The 22,201-nt window shown below is 38.4% G+C and overlaps 1 protein-coding gene across 18 annotated transcripts in view; it reads right to left on the minus strand.

Moving 5' to 3' along the window:
• The window catches only part of LOC119650468 (rab11 family-interacting protein 3), a 301,666-nt gene that overhangs the window by 20,025 nt on the left and 259,440 nt on the right, over nucleotides 1-22,201 (minus strand). For 16 of the 18 annotated variants that reach the window (XR_005249284.1, XM_038053344.1, XM_038053353.1 and 13 more), the window contains one exon: nucleotides 1,494-1,628. Coding sequence is in view for 17 of the 18 variants with exons in the window: in XM_038053344.1 (XP_037909272.1) it covers nucleotides 1,494-1,628 (135 nt within the window). In the remaining variant the exon portion in view is untranslated. Of the gene's footprint in view, nucleotides 1-1,493; nucleotides 1,629-1,768; nucleotides 2,113-22,201 lie in introns of those variants that run through there. The other 2 variants (XM_038053355.1, XM_038053356.1) reach the window with 2 other exon arrangements.

Consider the following 22,201-nt stretch of genomic DNA (forward strand, 5'->3'; position numbering starts at 1 on the left):
TGGCCGCAAAATATGATTACTTAAATTATAAATAAGCACCGTTAAGTACTGAACGTGTCGCATTTTCTTATTGTCGTATGTCTCGATATGAATGTCGTGCTCATCATTATTCATTTATATATTCTAGTTGATGATAGACAGGAGAATTTTAATTCGTCTGTTGTAGGTTCGAAAGGTTAAAAGCTTGATTGGAAGATAAATTCAGACTATTCGGGGGTGCGCAGATAAATAGAAGCTGTAGGTATTCAGTTTCAGATTTTCATTCCATTATAAGATACACCTATTTCCTTGCACTGACATGCAGCAATAAATCTTACCTCGAGTGTGTATCTAGAATCTGACAGTCGATTTCTATACATAGTTTGATATCTGCTTCTTGCAACACATCCGCTTCGGATAAGAACAAGTACACATTATCGCCACAAAAGGGATGTAAGGCGGATGTATATGTTTCCTAAACCAAATATTGGAAAAGATTTTCGCTGCCCTTATTTTTTAAACAAAGCCTTATGCACTTGTATTTGTGATGTTTATAGCGTGCACACATTTCCGACCCAATCAAAAAGCCAGCTGGAAGCCTCTTGAAACATTAACGCAGTTCCGGTCTATTATTTTCATTCAGAAGCTTGGGGACATGGCTATCTATTGGGTTAGTATTGGAGGACGGAACAAATTTTAAGTAGAATAAATGCACGCTTACGAGTAGCTACTTCCAAGTTGAAGAGATTTTCCGATAAAAGGCATAATAAATTTTGAGCAGACTCACAACCGCCATAAAAATATCGCATTTTGATAGAGTTCTGGACTATTTAGTTCAGTGCAAGTTGAAGCGATTGGCTGAATCATCTATTTAGCCGATTGCGCAATCTTTTATGAATAATTTGATGAGGAATGTGGTTGTAATTTAAGGTGTCCTAAGTGCATTCTTGATTACAATTGGAATCTATTCAAACCAAATATCGTAGGTGATATTGTTACTTTAATGGACAGTGATGTATCAGGTTAAATATTGATTGCGCAAGTTACAATAGCGCGACATACTTGGCGCTTAATTGATATTTTGATTTCAGGTCACCCATCATTGTATAATAGTAAGCAAGGAATGTCGGGTAGAACATCTTAGAATTGGATAGCAATTTTAGCCTCTTTTAATTCAACCCGCTGTTTTTATTAATTAATTTCTTTTCCAAGTACCTCTCGTACCATTGCACTATGGCTCCACCCAGCTAAAAACCGAATTAATTATGAATATCGTTCAGGCCCATTTCAACGGACAACTAAAGATCAGAACATGTAGTGCCTGACTCCACTTGCAAAAGAATTCTAATTGAGTTTCTCGAATTACGGTCAATTCAATGCGCAAAAAACTTGGGAGGCAAACGAAAGAATGGGAGAAGAATGATAGTCAATAATTTTGAATTAGATTTTCTAGATAAGTTCAGATGGAACGAACGGATGGGTGATGGATCTCAATAATGAAATGTAGTAGTTACCTCTCGAAATTGCTCCTCGAGCATATGATACCGGGCCTGTAGTACAGCATATTCGGTCTTAGTTCTCGTTGTACGATCTTCAACTGTATTCCGTGTGTCTGCAAGATCAGTGACTTGTCTCTGCAGCAAATCGAGCTGGAATAAACAAAAATTACGTGGAGCCGTTAATAGAATTCAAATTTTAGCAAGCATATGTAGATACTAAGTTATGTTAGATATCGAAAAAGAAAACAATGATGTTTATATCCCTGCAATAACAAATGCACAATACTAACACATGAAGTTTTCATCCAATGAATATCATTCAGAACTTCACCAATAACATCCACTTCCATTGGTGTAGGCAATTTAGCACCACAGAACGTAACCATCTAAAAATGTGTCGTAGTGTTTTACATATCTCAAATACCAAATAAAAAAGCCACCAAGATACACCACCATTCACTATATACAACCGCGCTACACTCGTACAACTCTCTCACAACGAAAATTCTATATATTAGTCATCGGGGTAGCGTAGTGAGCCTTTCAATTGCATTCAATTAGTAGACGACCGTCAAACTTCCTCTAGAACACTGACTGTCCGACTATACTTCGTCGCGATAAAGTCACTCTTGGGCCGTTCACGAATGCGGGCGATATGGCTCATCATCACCACTATACGCCTCTGACCGAGCAATCGGGAATAACATTGTAAATGAGAAACTTGGGGGCATACATGTGGCTCTAGCCGAGCATTACTAGATTTTTTTCTAAGTGTAAGCATGTTCGAGCTTTTTTTTCGTAGAGTATCTTTCAGAAACAGATTTGACTTCAAAGAGTTCGGAAATCTTAGAATGAGATGGATTAGACCCGTTGCAGCAGAAAGCAGCACTCCAGGCTGCATTTGATTGGAATCCATTTAGGAATCAACAACTGTAAACGCTTTTTATTCTACACATTTCACCTTTAGATATTATCACATACGTATATCTGAAAAGGTATGGGAGTTACCTTTCTGGGTCATCCGAAGCGGATCGCATTGGTTAATCCGATTTCAGGTAAATTGCCGCCTGGCATTGAACTTTACCATCGAGACCGTCAAATCAGCCGGCAAAGTGAAAGTTCTAAGCACTTAAGTTCTTAAGGAGAGCTTGGAAAAAGCGGCCTCAATTTGTTCCAAAATTATTGTACTTCCCCAAAGCAATAAATCATGCCAGGGTAGTTCAAATCTGAATAAATTAAAAACTGTTACATCATACTGCGACCCACCATTTTCCATAACAAAAACTGACTAAATCAATTACGAGAAAAAAAAGTCGTTCCCAGCTACAATGCATTGTTTTGACATGTTTAAATTTTTTAAAAAAAGTACACCATAACCTCTCCACCCAAACGGCAAGACTCATATTCAATACTCGTCAGCCGCTAACACCTCGTCGAATCGTTTTGTTAATCGCATTCAGATTCGTCTATTGAAAAGATGCCTTTCCTCCGCACAAGAATTCTTAAAAATAGTTTTTGGCAATGAAATTTCCCTATGACGCCGCTAATCCTAGAGACTTCCCAGATCTATTTGGTGGTGTTCTAGCATAATTTCTTAAAGATGCTGCTGCATCAATGCCCAGTTTTAAAGATGTATCTGTGGATATGCTTGTAAACAAAAGATCAAATAAATAACATCTGAATTTTCTATTAGACGTTTTGTTGGTTGTATGATGGGAGACACCATATGGTAGGTATTTATAAAGTTTCTTGCAAGATGGTTAAACAATATTGGACGTGAATGCTTTGGGTAATTTTAGAAGTGGTTGAGCGAGGAAGGAATACTATCGGGGTCGTTGAGAAGGTGATAGACGATGGTTGGTGGTGCCCTTCCGGAAAAGATCATTGCTCTAGTTTTCCGGGTGTGTTAATTGGTAATAAAAAAATGTCTGGCTAGAAATTGTTTAAGAAGATAAATCCGCAGCGGAGAAGCCAAACATTAAGGAAGTGTGATCCTAAGCTCATTGAGCTTATCCTTTTATCCTCTTATCATAGTAAAGTTTTATCATAGTAAAAACAAAACAAAGGTGGACCACATGTAGCACATCTCTAGAGAATAAAGATGCAACTTCCCTTCACAAAAGGGACGCTGGAGAACGGAAATAAAGTTTGCTGGGTACCCGATAATTATGTTGAGAAAATTGCGAAATTCTCGAAAAAGTCATTTTCCGAGCAAGCAAGTACAATCTCCAAACTCCAACTGTGACCACTATGGTTGTTATTTCATGTTGTGAAAAGCGTGAGTTCAGCTTTAATGCAAAAACAATAATAAAAACTTCTTTCAGGGATCTGCATACCCAGTGACCCAAAGCATATAGATACTCTTGAACGAGAGCTTTCACATCATCATCAACGGCGCAACAACCGGTATCCGGTCTAGGTCTACCTTAATAAGGAACTCCAGACATCCCGGTTTTGCGCCATCGCTCCATCTCAGGCAGGGTCTGTCTCGTCTTCTTTTCCTACCACAGATATTGCCCTTATAAACTTTGCGGGCTGGATCATCCTCATCCATACGGATTAATCGACCCGCCCACCGTAATCTATAGAGCCGGATTTTATCCACAACTTGACGGTCTTGGTATCGCTCACAGATTTCGTCGTTATGTAGGTTACGGAATCGTCCACCCTCATGTAGGGGACCAAAAATTCTTCGGAGGATTCTTCTCTCGAACGCGGTCAAGAGTTCGCAATTTTTCTTGCTAAGAACCCAAGTCTCCGAGGAATACATAAGGACTGGCAAGATCATTGTCTTGTACAGTGAGAGCTTTGACCCTACGTTGAGACGTTTCGACCGGAACAGTTGTTGTGAGCTGGAATAGGCTCTGTTGGCTGCCACCATCCGTGCGCGAATTTCATCATTGTAGCTGTTATTGGTTGTGATTTTCGACCCTAGGTAGGATAAATTATCAGCGGTCTCAACGTTGTAGTCTCCTATATTTATTCTTCCCGTTTAACCAGTGCGGTTTGATGTTGTTCATTGGTTGGTTTCGGTGCTGACGTTGCCACCATATACTTTGGTCTTGCCTTCATTGATGTGCAGCGCTAGATCTCGCACCAATCGCCGCCTGCTCGATATGGATGAAGGCAGTTTGTACGTCTCGGGTCGTTCTTCCCATGATGTTTCGCAGGTCCTTTTTTATGTCAACTGCAATAAACATGAAGGCTTGGGAATGGCGAGATGACCAATATGAGTTTACCACTGTCTACGACGAGGGCAGAACTATATTTTACATTAGAAGATTCATCAGCATGTAAGTATCATGCTATTGATGAGCCTCCTCCACCACAACATGAAATGGAAATCATCTGTCTTGTGCCTGGCTTTTTGACACCTCCACCTGGATAGGCCTTATAACCAAATATCAGCCGATATTATGTCAAAATAAATACAATATAAAATGGAAATCAAAAATAAGTGACTCGACCTCTCATATGAAAATGAAGATTTTGCCGAACCGAACACCGCGGTGAAACAAGAGAAAAACAGAAGGATTTTTTCTCGTTTGCCGTTGTCTTTGAAGGATGAGTTTTAAATGGGACCCGGACGGACAAACAGACAGTAGCAGAATCCCTAGATGAGATCGAGATGTACGGTATGGAGTATGGAAAACCTATTCTTGGTTGAAAAATTCCGACCTGTCACATGCTGAACATAAAGCAAAAACAGTTCTAATTAGCAAGAGAAAAAGTGAGACAACAGTGAAAATTAAAGTTTGGGAACAAATCATCATCATTTCCTAGCCAGCGCTTAAATACTTGGGAGTAATAATCGACAGAAGGCTTAATTTAAAACAAATCGGGGAACCGGAAACTAGACGCTTCGTGTATAAAAGGTTTTGTGTTGCCCTATATGTGGAATAATGAGTGTATGACAGTTCCGTGCGTACATATCAAAAAATCAATTCTCCTTTATTTTCTAAAAAGGCCTTTTCACAAATAATTTGATCTGGAAAGCACTGCATTGATAATCGTTCAACCTTATAATTTTCACGTTAGGAGTTCAATATTATTAGCAAATGTGAAGAAGTTGATCTACAACAAATATAATACAAACAAGTCGGGAAACTGGATGCCTGACGCTTCAGGTATACAAGGTTTTGTGTTTTCCTATGTGAAAAGCATAACACAATTCTTCATTGGCTGATACCATTGACCCGAGATATTTAAATCGCTCAACGGCAGTAACCTGCCCAGAACTGAGCGATTTAAATATCTCGGGTCAATGCTATCAACCAATGGAGAATTTGATGAAATTTGATGTGTATGCGAAATATGATCCTCTATGCTAGGGCGAAATTTGGTAGTAGTAGGATGAACTTAGGGGGGCTTTCAGTAAATTTTTAAAAAAATTGATAATATACTATTAGTAAGTTTATATGAGCAGATATCGGAATGGGACATATTTTGAGGCCTAGATTTAATTTAAGCACACTTTCCTGATCTTTGTCGGATTTTGGATTTTTGTAGTTTTCGAAAATGAGTCCGGTCTCACTATAAATGCGTACATTTTGACTCCTTACTCGTGGACTTTGCCACTCACGCCACTCAGTTTCGGAAAGTACTAATCGATACCTTTCATTTGATATCCTACACGACTATATCCGGTGAAAAAAAATTTTAAATCGCTCTTTCGTATGAAGAGGGGCCTCCAACTCGACTTAAATTCATGTTACTCGCTGTATGTGTGGGATTTCATAGTTCCCATCTGTCCGCCAAATTTCGTTCGAATCGATTTAGCCGTTTTGGAGAAAAGTGCGTGTAACAGACAGATAGACAGACAACCAAACAGACAGTGAATCGATTTTAATAAGGTTTTGTTTCACACAAAACCTTAAAATGGGGAGAAGTAGATTCTTCACGAATGGAATTTTAGTATTTCACTCGAATGCCAATTATTAAATATATTAGTTATTAGTTACCCCCGGCACTTCGCATCACTCTCATCAGTACAAGTCGCCTCTTTCAACCACACGATCCACGGGATGCTAAGCCCTCTCGTTTTTTCGGAATATGTGATGAAAGAAACCAAGCATATTTTTGGGATAATTCGACTAAACGAATTTACTGACCAAACGGTCAGAAAACAAAAAGGGTACGCTTCAACGGCAAGCACTCACCAAGTTCACTTCGAATCAACTGCCCAGACGGAGAATAGTTTTGAAATTAAACGAAACTTCCTTTTCGCTGAAATGAAAATTGGAGAAAAATTCTTTGGACGACGTTTTCAGCGACAAGCTCAAAAACCTTCTGGGATTGACCAAGGGCCCAATCAATAAATATACATGTCCGTGATATACGAAAACTCCTGCGCAAATTGGCGACAAGAATATATTGGACAAACCAAAAGGAACGTGGAAAGTCCTCTTGGAAAGCACCTGAAGGAAGCAGAGTTGGAGGTAAAGAAGAGGGCGATAGTCTTCAAATTGAAGGTAGCGGTCCTATATATCACGTCGTTTCCAGGAAGAATGTAAGATTGGAGGAGCACATAAGAGTTGAAAGAAAGTTATACGTGGCCGAAACTCTGGAAATTTATAGGGTTGCATTGCATTCTTGTTTGTTGGTAACTTTCAACAACCAATTTCATGGTGCGCGAGTTATGATGCCTTGGCATCTACCAGCCTAATTTGAATTGATATAAATAAATTAATTTACACTAGTTAATATAATAATAATAATCGCAACAATCCATATTAGAACAGGGCATTCAAGTGTGTTAGAGCACTCAAAACCGTACACTGTAGGAGACAATGTGGTCAGCATTGCGCTCGCCCACGATTATTACCCTGATTTGACTCAGGTACTCGTTCACAGCTGAGTCGATTGGTATCCGACATCCGTCCATAACAAATCTCTTTGCCACCAGTGAGATTTGAACCGCGACCTTCCGCTACGACAGTCCAGCACTCTAACCTAAAATCTAAAGAAATCAACCTATAAAAAGATAAAAATTTTGCTTCGGGGTCAGAAAGCGTTAGTCCACCTCAAATAATGATTGCGAAATTGCTGTATGTCTCCTGTCCTTTCCGGAGCATACAACATCCATACAGTGTCCGTCTTCAACTCCATTTTTACATTTTTAATATTCCATTTCTAAAGAGAATGTACCTGAGTTTCAATAAATGATAAATGATTAATTAGGTACAAGTGATACAGTAGCAGAACAAGTACAACAAGTCGGGAAACCGCAAGCTAGACGCTTCAGGTATGAAAGGTTTTGTTTGCGTGTTATATGCAGAATTATCCCATTTGTACGTAGCCCATAATGTATATGTACATATATTTAGCATGTCAAACTATTTACTTTAATGTGACATTGATATTTAGTATTTTGGTTGCAGTTAATTTACACGGAAACGATCATTTTGAGCTACTGTAACTTGGTTAGTAATGGTATGATTACTTCATACTATAATCTATATTAATTTATGTAACTCTAAGCCGAACTTAAGAGGGGTATCTAATCAATTTATCTAAAAATACAGTAATATACTATTATTAATTGAATTTGAGCCTATATCGAAATGGAGAGTATTTTAAGGCCGGGACATCATATAGAAGCAGCTCCATAATTTTTCTCAAATTTTTGGATTGGGTAGTTTCTGAAAATGGGTCCGTTAAAGAAGTCAGCAATTTCGACCCACCGCACTTAACGCTTTTCCAACAAATGTCAAAACTAAGACCGGTTTTGAAAAGTACTAATCGAGACCTTTCATTTCATATCCAACATTACTATATTCGGTGGGAAAAAAATTTACACCTCCCTTTTGCATTCATGAGAACCAACCCCCTGCAATCCACTTGCAGGCAAGCGATACTTATCTTTATTTGTAAGGCCAGAACCCGGACATCAAATTGGCAAATCCGCAGCTGAAAATCATACAAGACTAGGAAACTAAATAAAGGAACAAAGCTATGGGGAGAGCGGACGAAATTCTCGAACTGAGGAAAGTCTAATAGCTGGTTATTGTCCTCTAAGATAGCATTTGCAGAAAATAGATGATTCAATACGCAGATACCCTAGATTGGGTTCTCTGCAGCAACTCGATGTTGAAAATGCACGCCGAACCCCACAGCCTTCATCTCAATATATTATCATCGCATTAATTATCTATGTAGGCGAAAACCGAGGTACTTTACCTCATTCTGTTGAAAGATCATTACACAATTGATTGAGCCTTTCGCCATGCGAGTTTTCCATTTTCTAAGCCACTTTTCAATTTATCTTAGGTGGGATTTGTAAGTTTCTTGATGCAAACTGAGGATGGATACTTAAAACAGCAGTGTCATCTGTAAACGTTGAGGTTATCAGGTTAGGATCAGTTGGTAAATCTAAGGTAGATAGATAAGGTAGTACGTTGGTCCAAGGACGTTGTCATGAGGAACCCCACCTCGGATGTTGTACTCGCGAGACGTGGACCTTTTATATTTCACCCTGAATTTGCATCCCAAGAGAAAACACTAAAAAAGTCCATGAAACTGTATGAAGCAGCTTCTTTATTTTAAAAATGCTTATCTCGAAAGCCTAGGTGGTGCTGAGGAATTACTTTATTTTCCACTAGATATGGTGAGATTTTTGAAAGTAGTATTAATTTCGAACACTTTTGAGAGGAAGGGTAGCAGATTTCTGGGTTTGTAGGATGCACATGCGCTTGGTCCTTTTCACATTCCTTCACCATTTGTCCTGTAATTACGTAATATCCTAGAGCTCTCCTTGTATTCACTTGAGCAATTTGTTTGCCTCTGAAAGAGAAGCTTACCTTCGGGGTTGCTATAGTTGTGAAGTCTTGACCCCCTCTTTGGTAAATCTTGCCCCTTTTTTCGGCATCAATTCTTACCCAGCTGCCATCTGAGATCCCTCAGTGGCGATTTACATCAAGCAGCCACCAGAAAGTGACTTTCCACAGGGAAAAGTTAGATGATGCAATAGGTAATAAACCTTGTAAGTAGCTTTGTAGTTTCTGTTCCCGTTGATCCTTACGGGCTTCATAGAGCGATCGTCTTGCTCTGGCTTATTATTTTTTGATGTCTAGAAGTCTGAAGGTCTGTGAGTCTGCCATGTGGTGTATCATTTTTTGGAAGAATGACTATACATAGCTGTGGCGTGGCGAGCTGGACAGCTACGATCATGACTTCGTTAAGAAGTAAAAGAATTTATGAACATCAAAGAGGATTCTAACAAGTTAAATCAACGTAAAGGAAATTTTCAGCAAATACTACGATTGCAAAATGAACATTTTGTAGACTTAAAATAAGCATATAGTATGACATTATCAACAGTGCAATACTTTACAAAATATGGTTGCCTCTCCACTACTTGTATGTAGTTGCCAAGTAATATTCAATTTTTCAACTTTAACAATATTGAAAAGTATAATTCAGGCGAGCTGACACTATGCTAAAGATAACTTAGCGAGCTTCAGAAGGTAAATTAATTGAATATATGGCTAAGATTCAACAGAGCATAGTTGTTACTAGAGGAAGAACTGCAGACACCTTGAAAAAGCATAGTGCAGTGTCAGGTGATCGCTTTATCTACTCTTATATTTTTCAAACTGTTTTAACATATCATTAGATAACTTATTAGATAAATATTATTATATTTATTGTATATCAGAGGTAACGATAATGTCGTCTATGCATTACCTGTTTCGTGTAAATTCAATGTAATCTGATGAAAATTACAACATGATTTACAGGACACCTCTGCACATCTTTATTATACTCGTACCTTGCGCCTACATAATACAATATCCATTAACAATATCCGCAATGCTTATTACTAAGAAAAACGAATGTGCGGTTCTATAGGTTGTAGTAAGTGCGTATACCATATTCAAAGATGGTTTATGACTTTATCAAATGACTTTGAAATTTCACCATCTGCGTGAAACACTCAAATAAAAGTTGTAGATTCTCTGCTTCGACCAATAGAAGTCGTATAGATAAGCTATCAATCAACAAAGCAAATAAATTTTTTTTTGCAAATCATTAAGAAGATATTTGAAGAAGTATCATAATTATGAATGCATATACATATATATTATGAAATTTTATTGGTATTTGCTTCAAAAATAGCAGCTGATGTATGTAAATTTTGCAATAATAATGTTTGGTAATTTCTATAATGTTAAATTTTTCGAAAGAATTCTGTTTTCTGAAGTTATTAAAGATAACCCATGACCTGACTGGGTTTGGTTTTTTCCTGTTTGGCTGCGCTACTTTCGTCAGAAAATAATTTTTGTGGCCTTTTGATAAATCATATCCATAAAATGAGTGTTAAAAAATCTGATCATTATGTAAGTACTAATATTTCTTTGTGGAAGAGTAACTTGAGCCCCTCCAAAATACGGAAGATTTAAAAAGTTTTGAGCGTATTATGCTTTATTTCGACGATGAAATTAACATAGATGAATTAGGTCTAATGTGGACCGTTTTATTAGATAACTTTTTCATATATTGGAGGGAATTTTTTAATTCTGCGATTCAAGAAATCCTTATCGTTATTGAAAAAAAAAATTGAACAGCTCTTTTTGACAAGCCTTTCTTAAGGTTAGTTTTGTACCAATTCTTGAAAAGGTGATAATATGCTTGGTGCCCAATCTTGGCGCTTGTTATTCTCGTATGTCACCCATTTTTCATAGACGGATGTTGTTTCCGTCCCAAAAATGGGTCAATTGAGTTATGTTTCAGAAAAGAATCGTAAGTATCAATTCAGTCAAAAAGATTCTTTTGGTTCAATTCGTGTGGCACCCATGAGTCAATCTTCTTCTTGAGACCAGCTCTATGCTTGTGCCTTCAGTTCGGGGGCAGTTCCAAACGACAATTTCCGTAATATATCGACAGTTTGGCCCATCTGAACGGGTAGATATCACCAAAACGAAATGATTGAAATCACTGATTTGCTATTGCATTGGGTCCATAAACTAAAAAATTTTAAATAACATCTTCGCTTAAAAAATTACAAATCTGGAAGGAAGAAAATAAAATAAAGGATGGCTGTCGCTTTACGTGACGGTTGTACTTCATACATTCATAAGCAAGTTGGGAAACCGGGATAAACTTAAGGGGGGTTTTACCCAATTTCCCCAAAAATATGGTAATATACTATTATTAACTTAATTTGAACAGATATCGATATGGAGAGTATTTTGAGGCGTGGGCACCACATAGAGGTACAAAGCTACTTTGCTTTGTACTGATGAAGGGAGTAAGCTGCTTCCGAAATATATATATACATAATAAAATAAAATTGTAGTTTGGAGTAAGCTACTGGTCTATCAATTTCAAACCAAAATCCAGAGGACGAGAGGATGGGAAGAATATGTGGGAGGAAAGGGAAGACCCCCCTCTCTAACACCGTTGAAAAATTGCGGTGACCGTCCTGCTAAAAAGAAGTGCCCAAAAGTGGGACTATTTTAATATCTTTACGATAGGAATTTCTTTCTCTCTTTAATATTCTTTTTTTTTTTAATTAGATGGTTTAGACCGATTTTTTCGGGTATTCGCTGTATTGTTTATCGGTTAAATCTTATTTCGAGGACGCCAGGTCTTTCTTTAGGGCTTCTATAGGCTCAGTACTGAGGAAACGTGAAACGTAACGAGCTTCCTGGGGGATGATTTTGATAGCTCTTCGGTCGTTTATTTTGAGGGATTCGATTTATGATATTTGAGTAATAATGCTTTCTGTGTTTTCCCCTTTACACAAATAACTTGTTAATTTTAAAAGTTTCTGCGGTTTTGCGGTCTCATTTGTCATTTTGGGCTTGAACTAATATATTTTTGGTAACTGAAATTTTTATTTACGCATTGAGAATAGATAAATAGATGAGAATAGATGTTAATCACAAGACGTTCAAATAGACATTACCGGATTTCACAAGATCACAATTTTCTGAACTTTGGGAATCATTATCACGATCACACTTTTGGTGCAAAACTGGTTCAATGGACTATTCTTTCTATTTCTTGTAAATATATTTCTTGTAAAATTTAGAAAATAAATTGTCATATTTTCTGGAACACATATATATACATCAAATATAATCCCACAAAAATTATCATATGCAATTTTTGTGCATAAAATACACATTTAAAAAGAGAGAGAGGTTTCAGAGGTTTTTTTGGTTCGTAATATTCTTTGGACCAATTTTACATCATATTCTAGGTATGACAACTAGTAGCATAAGTTCAAAAGCAGCGATGCTTTGAATGTTGTCAGGAATTTTTAGAGGATCACCGTGAGAACCAGCAAGTTGTTATTCAGTGATGAAACTATGATTTTAGATTGTGACCCAAAATTCAATGAAGTAGCACCGAAAGAGAGCACCAGTACCAAAAAGCTAAAGTCATCCAAAGTACTTATCATCATTATCATCCTTTTCAAAAATTTCAAGGAAAGTAATATAGTGCTTTATTACAGCAATTTGTTTTCCTTTGTTCTATTTTTTCTTAATTTATTTTGTACACAAAACACATGCCTCCTCCCACCTTTGGATTATTCTTCAGTATCAATTCCTAAAATCCACTGACGTCTGTCAACTTTCGACGACTTGAATTGATATATAAGTAAATTCAACCCTTCCACTTCTATGGTCCTGCTCAGGTTCGCCTTAGCAGCCATACGAAGGGGTTTCACTTATAGGAAGTCATTGACAACTGGTCCTCGAAATACTGGTTAATGCGGAATAAAAAAACTCACTATTCGGAATTAAAAAATAAAATTTGTCTTTTTTTCATTATAAAATAAGTCAGAAAAAACGATACACACAACCGAAGAAGTTATAATAATAATAGTCGTTGACGCAACAATCCATATTGGATCAGGGCCTTGAAGTGTGTCAGAGCACTTCTTTCAAGACCGTAAAGGTACCCTACAGTACACTGTAGGAGGCAATGTGGTCAGCATTGCCCTCGAAGAAGTTAACTGAGGTTTATGGGGAAAAGTGCATAGCTGTTTATTATTTCCGTAAATGGTGTAGAGAACTCAGTAAAGATAGCAGATGAGCAACGGAGCGGGAGGCCGTCAGTTTTAGACGGGATTGATGAAAGGGTCGAAAATATATTGTTTGAAGATCGGAGGATTATCATTAGCCAACTTGCTATTCATTCGGATTCCTGAGAATCTCAGCACCACAATTCACAAGATTTTGATCGAAAATTTGGCCTGTCGTAAACTGCCTGTGCGTGCGTATCGACAATTCTCGCAGAAAATAAGGAAAAATTTTGGACTACATCGTTACATTGGACGAAACTTGGGCGTTTCATTTTACTCCGGAAATCAGTCACAAGTATTCAAATAGCGTATTCAACATTTAAAGGATCTTAGTCTGCTGGCAAATTCATCGCAATCATTTTTTTTGACAGGGAAGGGTTCTTACTGTTGTTCGGTTTTATACCTCCTGGGACAAAATGAAAATCTAAAAAATATTATGACACGCTCAGACGACTATCCAATTTTCGGGGAGGAAGACTGTTCAAAAGTGTGCGGCTATTCCATGACAACGCTCGACCTTACTGTCTCTGTTTAAACGCGGGAACTACTGACCGATTTCGGCTGGACTGTCATGGCCCACCCCCTTACAGTCCTGATCTAACCCTAACTGATCTAACCCCAAAAATAAAACACTCGAATATAATGCTTTTTTACTTCGATTGTCAAGTCAAGGAACAGGATACCTGATTTCTCAAAGGGCTGGTGGCAGAACTTAATATCATGAGTACACAAAAGTTGGAGCATTGTATGCAAAAGTATTTGGAGAGAAAGGACGATTATGTAGAATATAGCATTAGACTTTAAAATGATATATAATGCTACGAAATCTAATAATAGAAATAATTTTGGGAAATGGGATCCTTATTTTACAAATATTCACAAAAAGATACTATGAAACATAAAACAATTATAAATGTATTTGCAATTTGCTTGGCTATTTTATTTTAAAAAAGAATGATTCAGATAATTTGCTGACAAACCATAAATAAAATAAGACAATCTGTGTTTTTACCAAAAATTTATGATGCCCAATAACTCATGAAAACCACAAGAATTCAATTTAGTATTTCACAAACAATACCAACATACGTAATTATGGACGAATTTCAAGCCTCGCAATCTATAGTGACGCATTTTAAATTGCATTCGCGTCTTCCCATGATTATAAATTCTTCATGGGTGTGCTTATCTTTATTAGAAATTTAATCACAAGGAAAACTTGCATATTTTCATATTTTCACGCTCATTGCTCTTTTTTGCACTCACTGGGGGGTAATTGCGAAATTTCACTTTTTTTTAAATATGCATAGAAGAGCCATTCTTAAGACTTTCAATCTTAAAGTTTCCTTCCTGCAAATCTAAGATATATAATTAGTTGCTATTGACAGTGACCTAATTTTCTCATAATTAACATAATTGAAAGCAACACCAGAAACTTCAATTCAATCAAATGCGTACATTAACAAAGTTTCTCACCAGTGTAGCTGCGATTAGAGGTTAATTATTTCAATCGTGATAAGCAAGTAGAATTGAGATGAACCGAACTGTGCAATTCAAATTTGGGATAATTTGTTTTTAAATCAATTAGGAAGAAAGCATGAAAAATGCTGAGATAAATCGTGTGTAATTAAAGGTATTTGATTCCAATTTTAGCTGAATTTCGATATCTGAATGTTTGTTCAACGATTTATCTAATAAACAAACCACAAATGCTGTCTTAATTGAATTAGCTTTATTGCAATACATGTTTACCTACTTCTTACTGATTTAGAAGTTTGCGAACGGAAACATGACTTACAAAAATAGAAATCGCCAACATACTTTCTTGCGGAGTTTGGTGTTGTGTAGGTTCTCGAACTTTATTTGGAATTCTATATGGCGTGCATTCTATGCATCAATTTATGTACATACGCTCGTGTTGCGTACATATTTTTATAAGTCGAAAACAGTACAAGAATTAAAGGTTCCAAAAGATATAAGCATATAAGATCACGTAATAATGGTTGTTCAAAATAATTGTATGAATAGGCCATAGGCAAATTTCTTGTCATCTCAACTTCCATTGATCTGGTAATGCCTCAAGTCTGGTGAGTATCGCACAGGAACCTTCCACCATCATCATCAACGGCGCAACAACCGGTATCCAGTCTTGGCCTACCTTAGTAGGGAACTCCAGACTTCCATTTTCAAAGTGAATGTGCAGGAGCCGTATTTGACTAGGTCAAGTTTCCGAAACGGACAGAATCTAGCTAGTAGATTTCTCAAAATAAATGGCTGAGATCCACTGCAAGTTGGTTTATAGTGGTTGCGGTTACGCCCATATTTCTGTCAGAACTCCTTGTATACCCAACATATAGGGTTCTGCTCTTAGATTTGGTACCAGACTCTTTGATCGCCGCTGAGCTGTTCGGTCTAGGCCTTGCATTCACTGGCTTTTACTCAGTATAATTCACTGCAGTTGGGCTTCTCTGGGCGTGGTTCTCATTGTATTCGCCAAATCAATCAGTGTCCGAAGAGGACCGTAGGATTATGCCTATATGAAAGGCATTTACATTAAGTCAGATTCCTAAGAGCCTTCAAATTTGTAACTACTACCTTCCTCTGGAAATCTCAAAATTATAGCTGACGATTTTAGCGCTTGGACTTACAAATAACGGAGTTAGTGTCTTCCTCGTGACTTCCACAGATCCAGATACGGATAGCATAAAAAATACATCCATTTTTGAAGGGAGGCTCAGGTTTAATTGTAATTCTATTATATACGGGTTTTATACAAATGAGATAGGCAGTCTTGTGTGTTAGTGACATACTCACAGTGATGACGAAATAATTCTTTAAGACAGAAGATTGGTTGAGCATTGTAGAGAATTTTCAAAGAAAGACCATTCAAACGGCCGATGAGTCCTTGAAAGCATTTGTGAAGGATGTTTTTACGAAGGTGCTACATTTGATCTAATAGACAATCAACAGAAACAATAATACTATAGAGTTACAGGTTGTAGGTTTTCAAACCAAAAGACCTGATTTTGGTAAGAAGAAGGAGATTTGAAAGGATCTTCCAAACAGGGAATGGTTTAAAAAGCTTTATGTGAAGGAAATTCGGATCCCTGGGCGACGAAACACAGCAAAAATGTAGGCACTGATTTTAGTTCCAGCATAGAACTGAGAGATGCATCTAGATATTCAATAAAAGTGTTACCTATTGATGACTTCTACTCAAACTCCATCTCAAAAGAATTACAGGTTTTTTAAAATGATCCAAGTTTGGAGCTAATTATCAATTTTTTGCAAAGGAAATGAAGTATTGACCTTCTATGATAAATCGTACTGCATCCATCCAATGTTTAAAGAGGACAATATTCTAAAAATACGCTGAACGCTCTCATGAAGCAAATAAATTTGACTGTATTTTTGTTTGTATTCCAACCTTCCTATGCAGGACTCAAAAAAATCAATAGCAATCTATGCTGATCGCCATATCGGTCATAACAGGCACAGAGCATGATAGTCGAACTATATTTGTCGGGTTTTGCTGTTGATGTTGAGGGGAATGGCAACGACTGCCCATTGTCTCTAAATCAGCTGCTCAGTGAAAAATACCTGTTGCAGGAATTCCTGAAAAGTTTGACGATGAGTTCTCTTCTGCTTGACTTGATGTAGACTGGGATTCTGAACTTCCGCGGATCGAAAATGTTCCGGTTTTATGGTTACCGCTACGATCTGGTTTAAAGACGTGAGACTGCCTATGTGCCAATATCACCATCAGTTCCTTCAAGCAAAATTAGGGAAAGAGAACATGATTAATATATGGGTTGATGGCCACACCATCATCTGAGCTGTCTTATATATGAACCTTCAGTTTAAGAGACATCTGAAGTGTGCCTGCGAGAAAAAAACTATTAGCAACGTATTGATAATAGCGGAGATCGGAGAAAAAACCGTAAATAATTCATAATTAAAGTGACTTGCCCTACCTACCATTGTGTTTTTTTCTCTGGTGCAAATGAGGTTGGTGGCCATCCCCGAAAGGGCACCATAAGATTTGGCTGATTGCTAGGACTGAAGGCTATTATTGCCGCTGTGGGTAAAAGTGAACTCAATGCGTTTTATCTTCGGTACTGCGAAAAATCTTTAGAAGCGAGACATAGCGTGCAGCGCTACACAGGGATACTATTGCGCTACTCAGGGAAGAAAAAGCTGCCGCAAATACCAATGAGCTCAAAACCGTGTACTAAATAACGAAAGAATGCGCAAGTCTCTCGGCAGAGGCGGTATACGCCTGATTCAGGACGACGAGCAGCTTAGGAGGAACATTTTACTATACTTCGCAACTTAGTGGAGGAAGATAACCGTCAAGATTTAAAAAAAGGGAACCCGCCTTGAGAGGTATTTGCGTGCCTCCTTTCTTCTGTTGTAAAGATATTAGCTAATATTATCCTGGAACGCATAAAAGAACATCTCGAAAGGCAGGCTGGTTTCCACACTGGATGCTTCTGCATTAACAACATCAACATCCTGCGGATCATTTTGGAGTAGTGTAAAAAATTGTTGACGAGTCCGGTAAGATTCTGCCGTCGATACTATACTACTTTTAAATCGACGACGTTCTCTATGGTGCTTTGTCCGGAGAAGGTGAAAGGCTTCAATGGACCATGTCATCTTTCGTCAATCCACTCGACTATGCTGGTGACAGCTATCTGCTCTCTTACTACGTAATGAACCTTGGTTAAATGGCAATTGATCTGGAAAGTGGGAATCAAGTATTAATGCGGGGAACATGGAGGGTGGTGGGTGATCAATTTGTCTATCTTGGTAGCGCTGCTTCTGCTGACCATGCCACCAAGGTAGATGTCAGTCAACGCATTAACAGTACTAGATTCACTTTCGTTGTTTTATCTAAAAATTTAGAAATGAAGATATCTCAATATCGATATCAAATTAAGCTAATGTTCTCTCCGTACTGCTATATGGGAGCAGCACGTGGAAAGTGGAAAATTTCCAAGCCTTCATTAATATCTATCTCCGCCATATCGTGGTCTGAAAAAATCTAAAATGAGGAGCTGAGTCAGTGTACGGGCCAGCGACCGGCAGATGTGTTGATTAGAGGACAATCAATAGATCATAGTTTAGTTTAGCGTATTTCATTGAACTCGAAACGATACCGCATAGGCGTCGTGGACGCTCCGTTTAGCAGATATTGACCACTATATATACCGCTTAATACCGTCAAGGATTTGCAGTTTTTCAGGACAACCTTAGATGGAACGGCGTGTATATTTGCAATAAAGATTCGCATAAATCTTCTGGTGAGCGAGTCCTTACAGGACAAAGATGAGAAGGAAGAGATATCGAAGAATGGAAAAAAGTAAAAACAATGGGACGAATCGCAAAATGGTCATTGCACCTACGCTCATTAGATTCGTGTAGTAACGATTTCAGTCAAAAATTATCTTAGGAGGTAGACTGTCACCTGATATAGCACCTCATAAAAAATTTTGGTTGTTACAAATTCAAAATTCGCATTTTCTTTTGCTTCAAATGTAGCCCCCTCAGTAGTAGTAGTAGTGTAATCCTATTTCCCGAACCCAACGTGGTAAAATGTATCCATGGTGGAAATCAACCAGACGACTTTTAAATCGTGCTTGCAAAAGCAATAAAGATGAAGACTGGCTATACTTCCGGAACTCACAGCGTTAATATAAGAGGCTCGTAAAACGTTCGAAACGAGACTCTTTTAGAGCATACTGTGAGGAACTGGAAGGTGCAGAGTCCTTAATAAGGATGAGTCGGCCAAGTTGGACTCTCTTATAAAACTACTTTCACGAACTTCAGAGTTAAGTCTATACAGACTTTCTTGGAAGTACACCACCTAGGAGAGCGGGTCTCAGAAGTGGGAAGAAGTGAATTGGAAGGTGTTGCAAGCGGAATTGGGACACTGCGAGAGCGGTTGTTACCAATGAAAAGGCGGGACCTGTGTGTTCGTGGATATTGAAGGGGCTTCTGACTGTGCGACATTCCAAAAGCTCTGCGATGCTGCCAGAGAGCAGGGTGTTGGCGAAACTCTAATAAACTGGATCTAAGGTATGCTAACGCATTTATTACTGAGTGCTGAAGTGGGTGTTGATCGCTACCTAACAACGGAAGCGACGAAAGACTGCCCTCAAGGAGGTATGCTATCGCCACTTCTGTGGAGTATGCTGATCACCTCACAAGTATGCGAACTACAAAATCTACCAACACATGTTCAAGCTAATGCATATAACGTCGCTGTACTGGTTGTTGGTCAAGATCTCGGAATGGTGTGTAAAAATACACAACGCGCCGTTGATTTGATTGCCAGTTGGTGTCTCAGGCATGGACTCTCAGTAAATCTAAATAAAACCACAATGGTATTATTTACAAAAGTGAGGAAACTGAATGGTCTTTGCCTTCCAGAGATGAGGGGTACAATCCTTTAATTCTCCGAAGAAGTGAAATATCTGCGAGTTATTCTGGACAAAAAGCTTCTTTGGAACAAACATGTAGAGATAAAGATGAAACGAGCTCTCGCAGATAATGGGCTGTGTAGACGAACCTTTGCCTCGACTTAGACCTAGGTAGTAATGTGGATATATGTTGCTATCATTAGGCCGATTTTCGCTTATGCATCCGTAGTGTGGTGGGCTAAGGTGAAAAAAAAGAGCTTTCACTGTAAACTAGCCACACTGCAAAGAACTGTGTCTGTACTGTCGGGGTATCCCCGGTGCCATGAGCGCCACATCCGGCGCAGTTCTGAATGCATTACTCAATTTGCAGCCCTTGAATTTGTTTATTCAGAGCACTGCAATGAGAGCAACTCATAGACTAATTCGATTAGATCTATGAGGAAGCAATGGACATGGGGTGGGCACAGAGCATTAGGAGAGTAATTGGGAGAACTGAAACTAGTTTTCGCAATGCCTTCGGATTCTCAGATCCCCATACATCTATTTGGTAGAATATATGATGTTATCTTGAAACGGAGAGAAAACTGGGACGAACCAGAAGAATGCGTATCAGGATATACTGACATCTTCTACGCCGATGCCTCAAAGACAGAAAATGGTTGTGGAGCAGGAGTCTAACTCCCGAATAAAAACGAGAAGTGGGCTTTTCCTTTGGTGCAATACAGGATGATTGACGAGCGGCTGAAGGGCAGACGCATTTCAATCTGTAGCGATAGTCACACTGCATTGAGGGCGTTGAGTAGTACTTTGATCACTTCAAAAGTCGTTGAGGAATGTAGAAACCGATTGAATTCTGTTTCTAGATTCACTACATTGGATTTACTCTGGGTATCTGGTCATTCTGGTGTAGAGGGAAATGAAATCTCGAAATCAACTTTCCCCATGCTCGGACTGGAACCAGCAATTGGGGTGTCGGTAGCATTGGCTGATGCTGCTATCAAAGACTGAGAACAAACTTCCCATAATGACAAACTTGTCCTGTCAGAACCAAAGGAACATACGGCAAAATTTATCCTTTTGAAAAGCAGGAAGATTTGCAGAAATATTGTGGGCATTCTGACTGGCCATAATTCACTAGCTGGGCATATGTTCAGAATAGAAATTATCCAAGATGATACGTGTCCATCCTGTAACGAGGAAGCGGAATCCACGGAACTTTTTCTATGTGAGTGCTCCGCCTATGGACGCATTAGACATCAGATTTTTGGGGCCGATGAGCTCCAACTGCAGCGGGTACTATCGCATCCACTAACAGAAATCCTGCAATAAATAAACGAATCCGGGAGATTCCGTTAGACGAGTGAATCGAGTACAATGGACCACTAAGGTCTGAGTGCTCAGAGGCTTTGCCTCTCCCCCACCTTAAAGGCGCACACATACACAGCCCTCTCAAAATGACGTATTCTCCTGACAGCAATTAGAGAGACAACTGGAATGTGCTCTGATGGTAAGCATAATTCGAAAACAAAACATTACTGGGTTTGTTAAAGCGAAAGTTCACTCTCTCTATGTCAATCTGTAGCATTTATGTGAAACATATTGAGAATCACTTTGCTATTCTCGCGCTCAAATCTAGCTCTGTAGCCTTTGAATTTCAAGGGATGAATGAATGAATTAAGAAATTTCAGATAGGTTACTTGATTAAATGGTGGTGACAGTGGAATTTGTGTCGTGATTTGACGTCGGATACCAGTCGACTCAGCTGTGAATGAGTACCTGAGTCAAATCAGGGTAATAATCTCGGGGGAGCGCAATGCTGACCACATTGCCTCCTACAGTATACTGTAGTGTACCGTTATGGTCTTGAATGAAGTGCTCTAACACACTTCAAGGCCTAGATCCAATATGGATTGTTGCGCCAACGATTATTATTATTATTACTTGATTAAATGAACGTGTAGAGAGTGGAGAGTCCCTATAAAACGAAATAGGAAATAAGGCAGAATACTAGACTACTTGACAAAATTTTAACTGATCTTTCAGAAATATCCAGGAATGGAGTAATCTCCTTAAATTGCACGGAATGGATTCGGAAGGTGAGGATATTTTTTCAGCCGGGAACGTCAGCTTTATTATCAGAGAGGGAAAGTGTTTTTCTGAATCGTATCAGTGGGGACACTATGATACATACAATCGTAGAAGATCATAGGTAGATCAGGTTCTGCGGTAAACAAAATTGTGGCAAAGTGGATCATCTGAACCAA

The sequence above is a fragment of the Hermetia illucens genome, chromosome 2, assembly GCF_905115235.1.
Source record: "Hermetia illucens chromosome 2, iHerIll2.2.curated.20191125, whole genome shotgun sequence".
In the NCBI taxonomy this organism is placed as follows: Eukaryota; Metazoa; Arthropoda; class Insecta; order Diptera; family Stratiomyidae; genus Hermetia; species Hermetia illucens.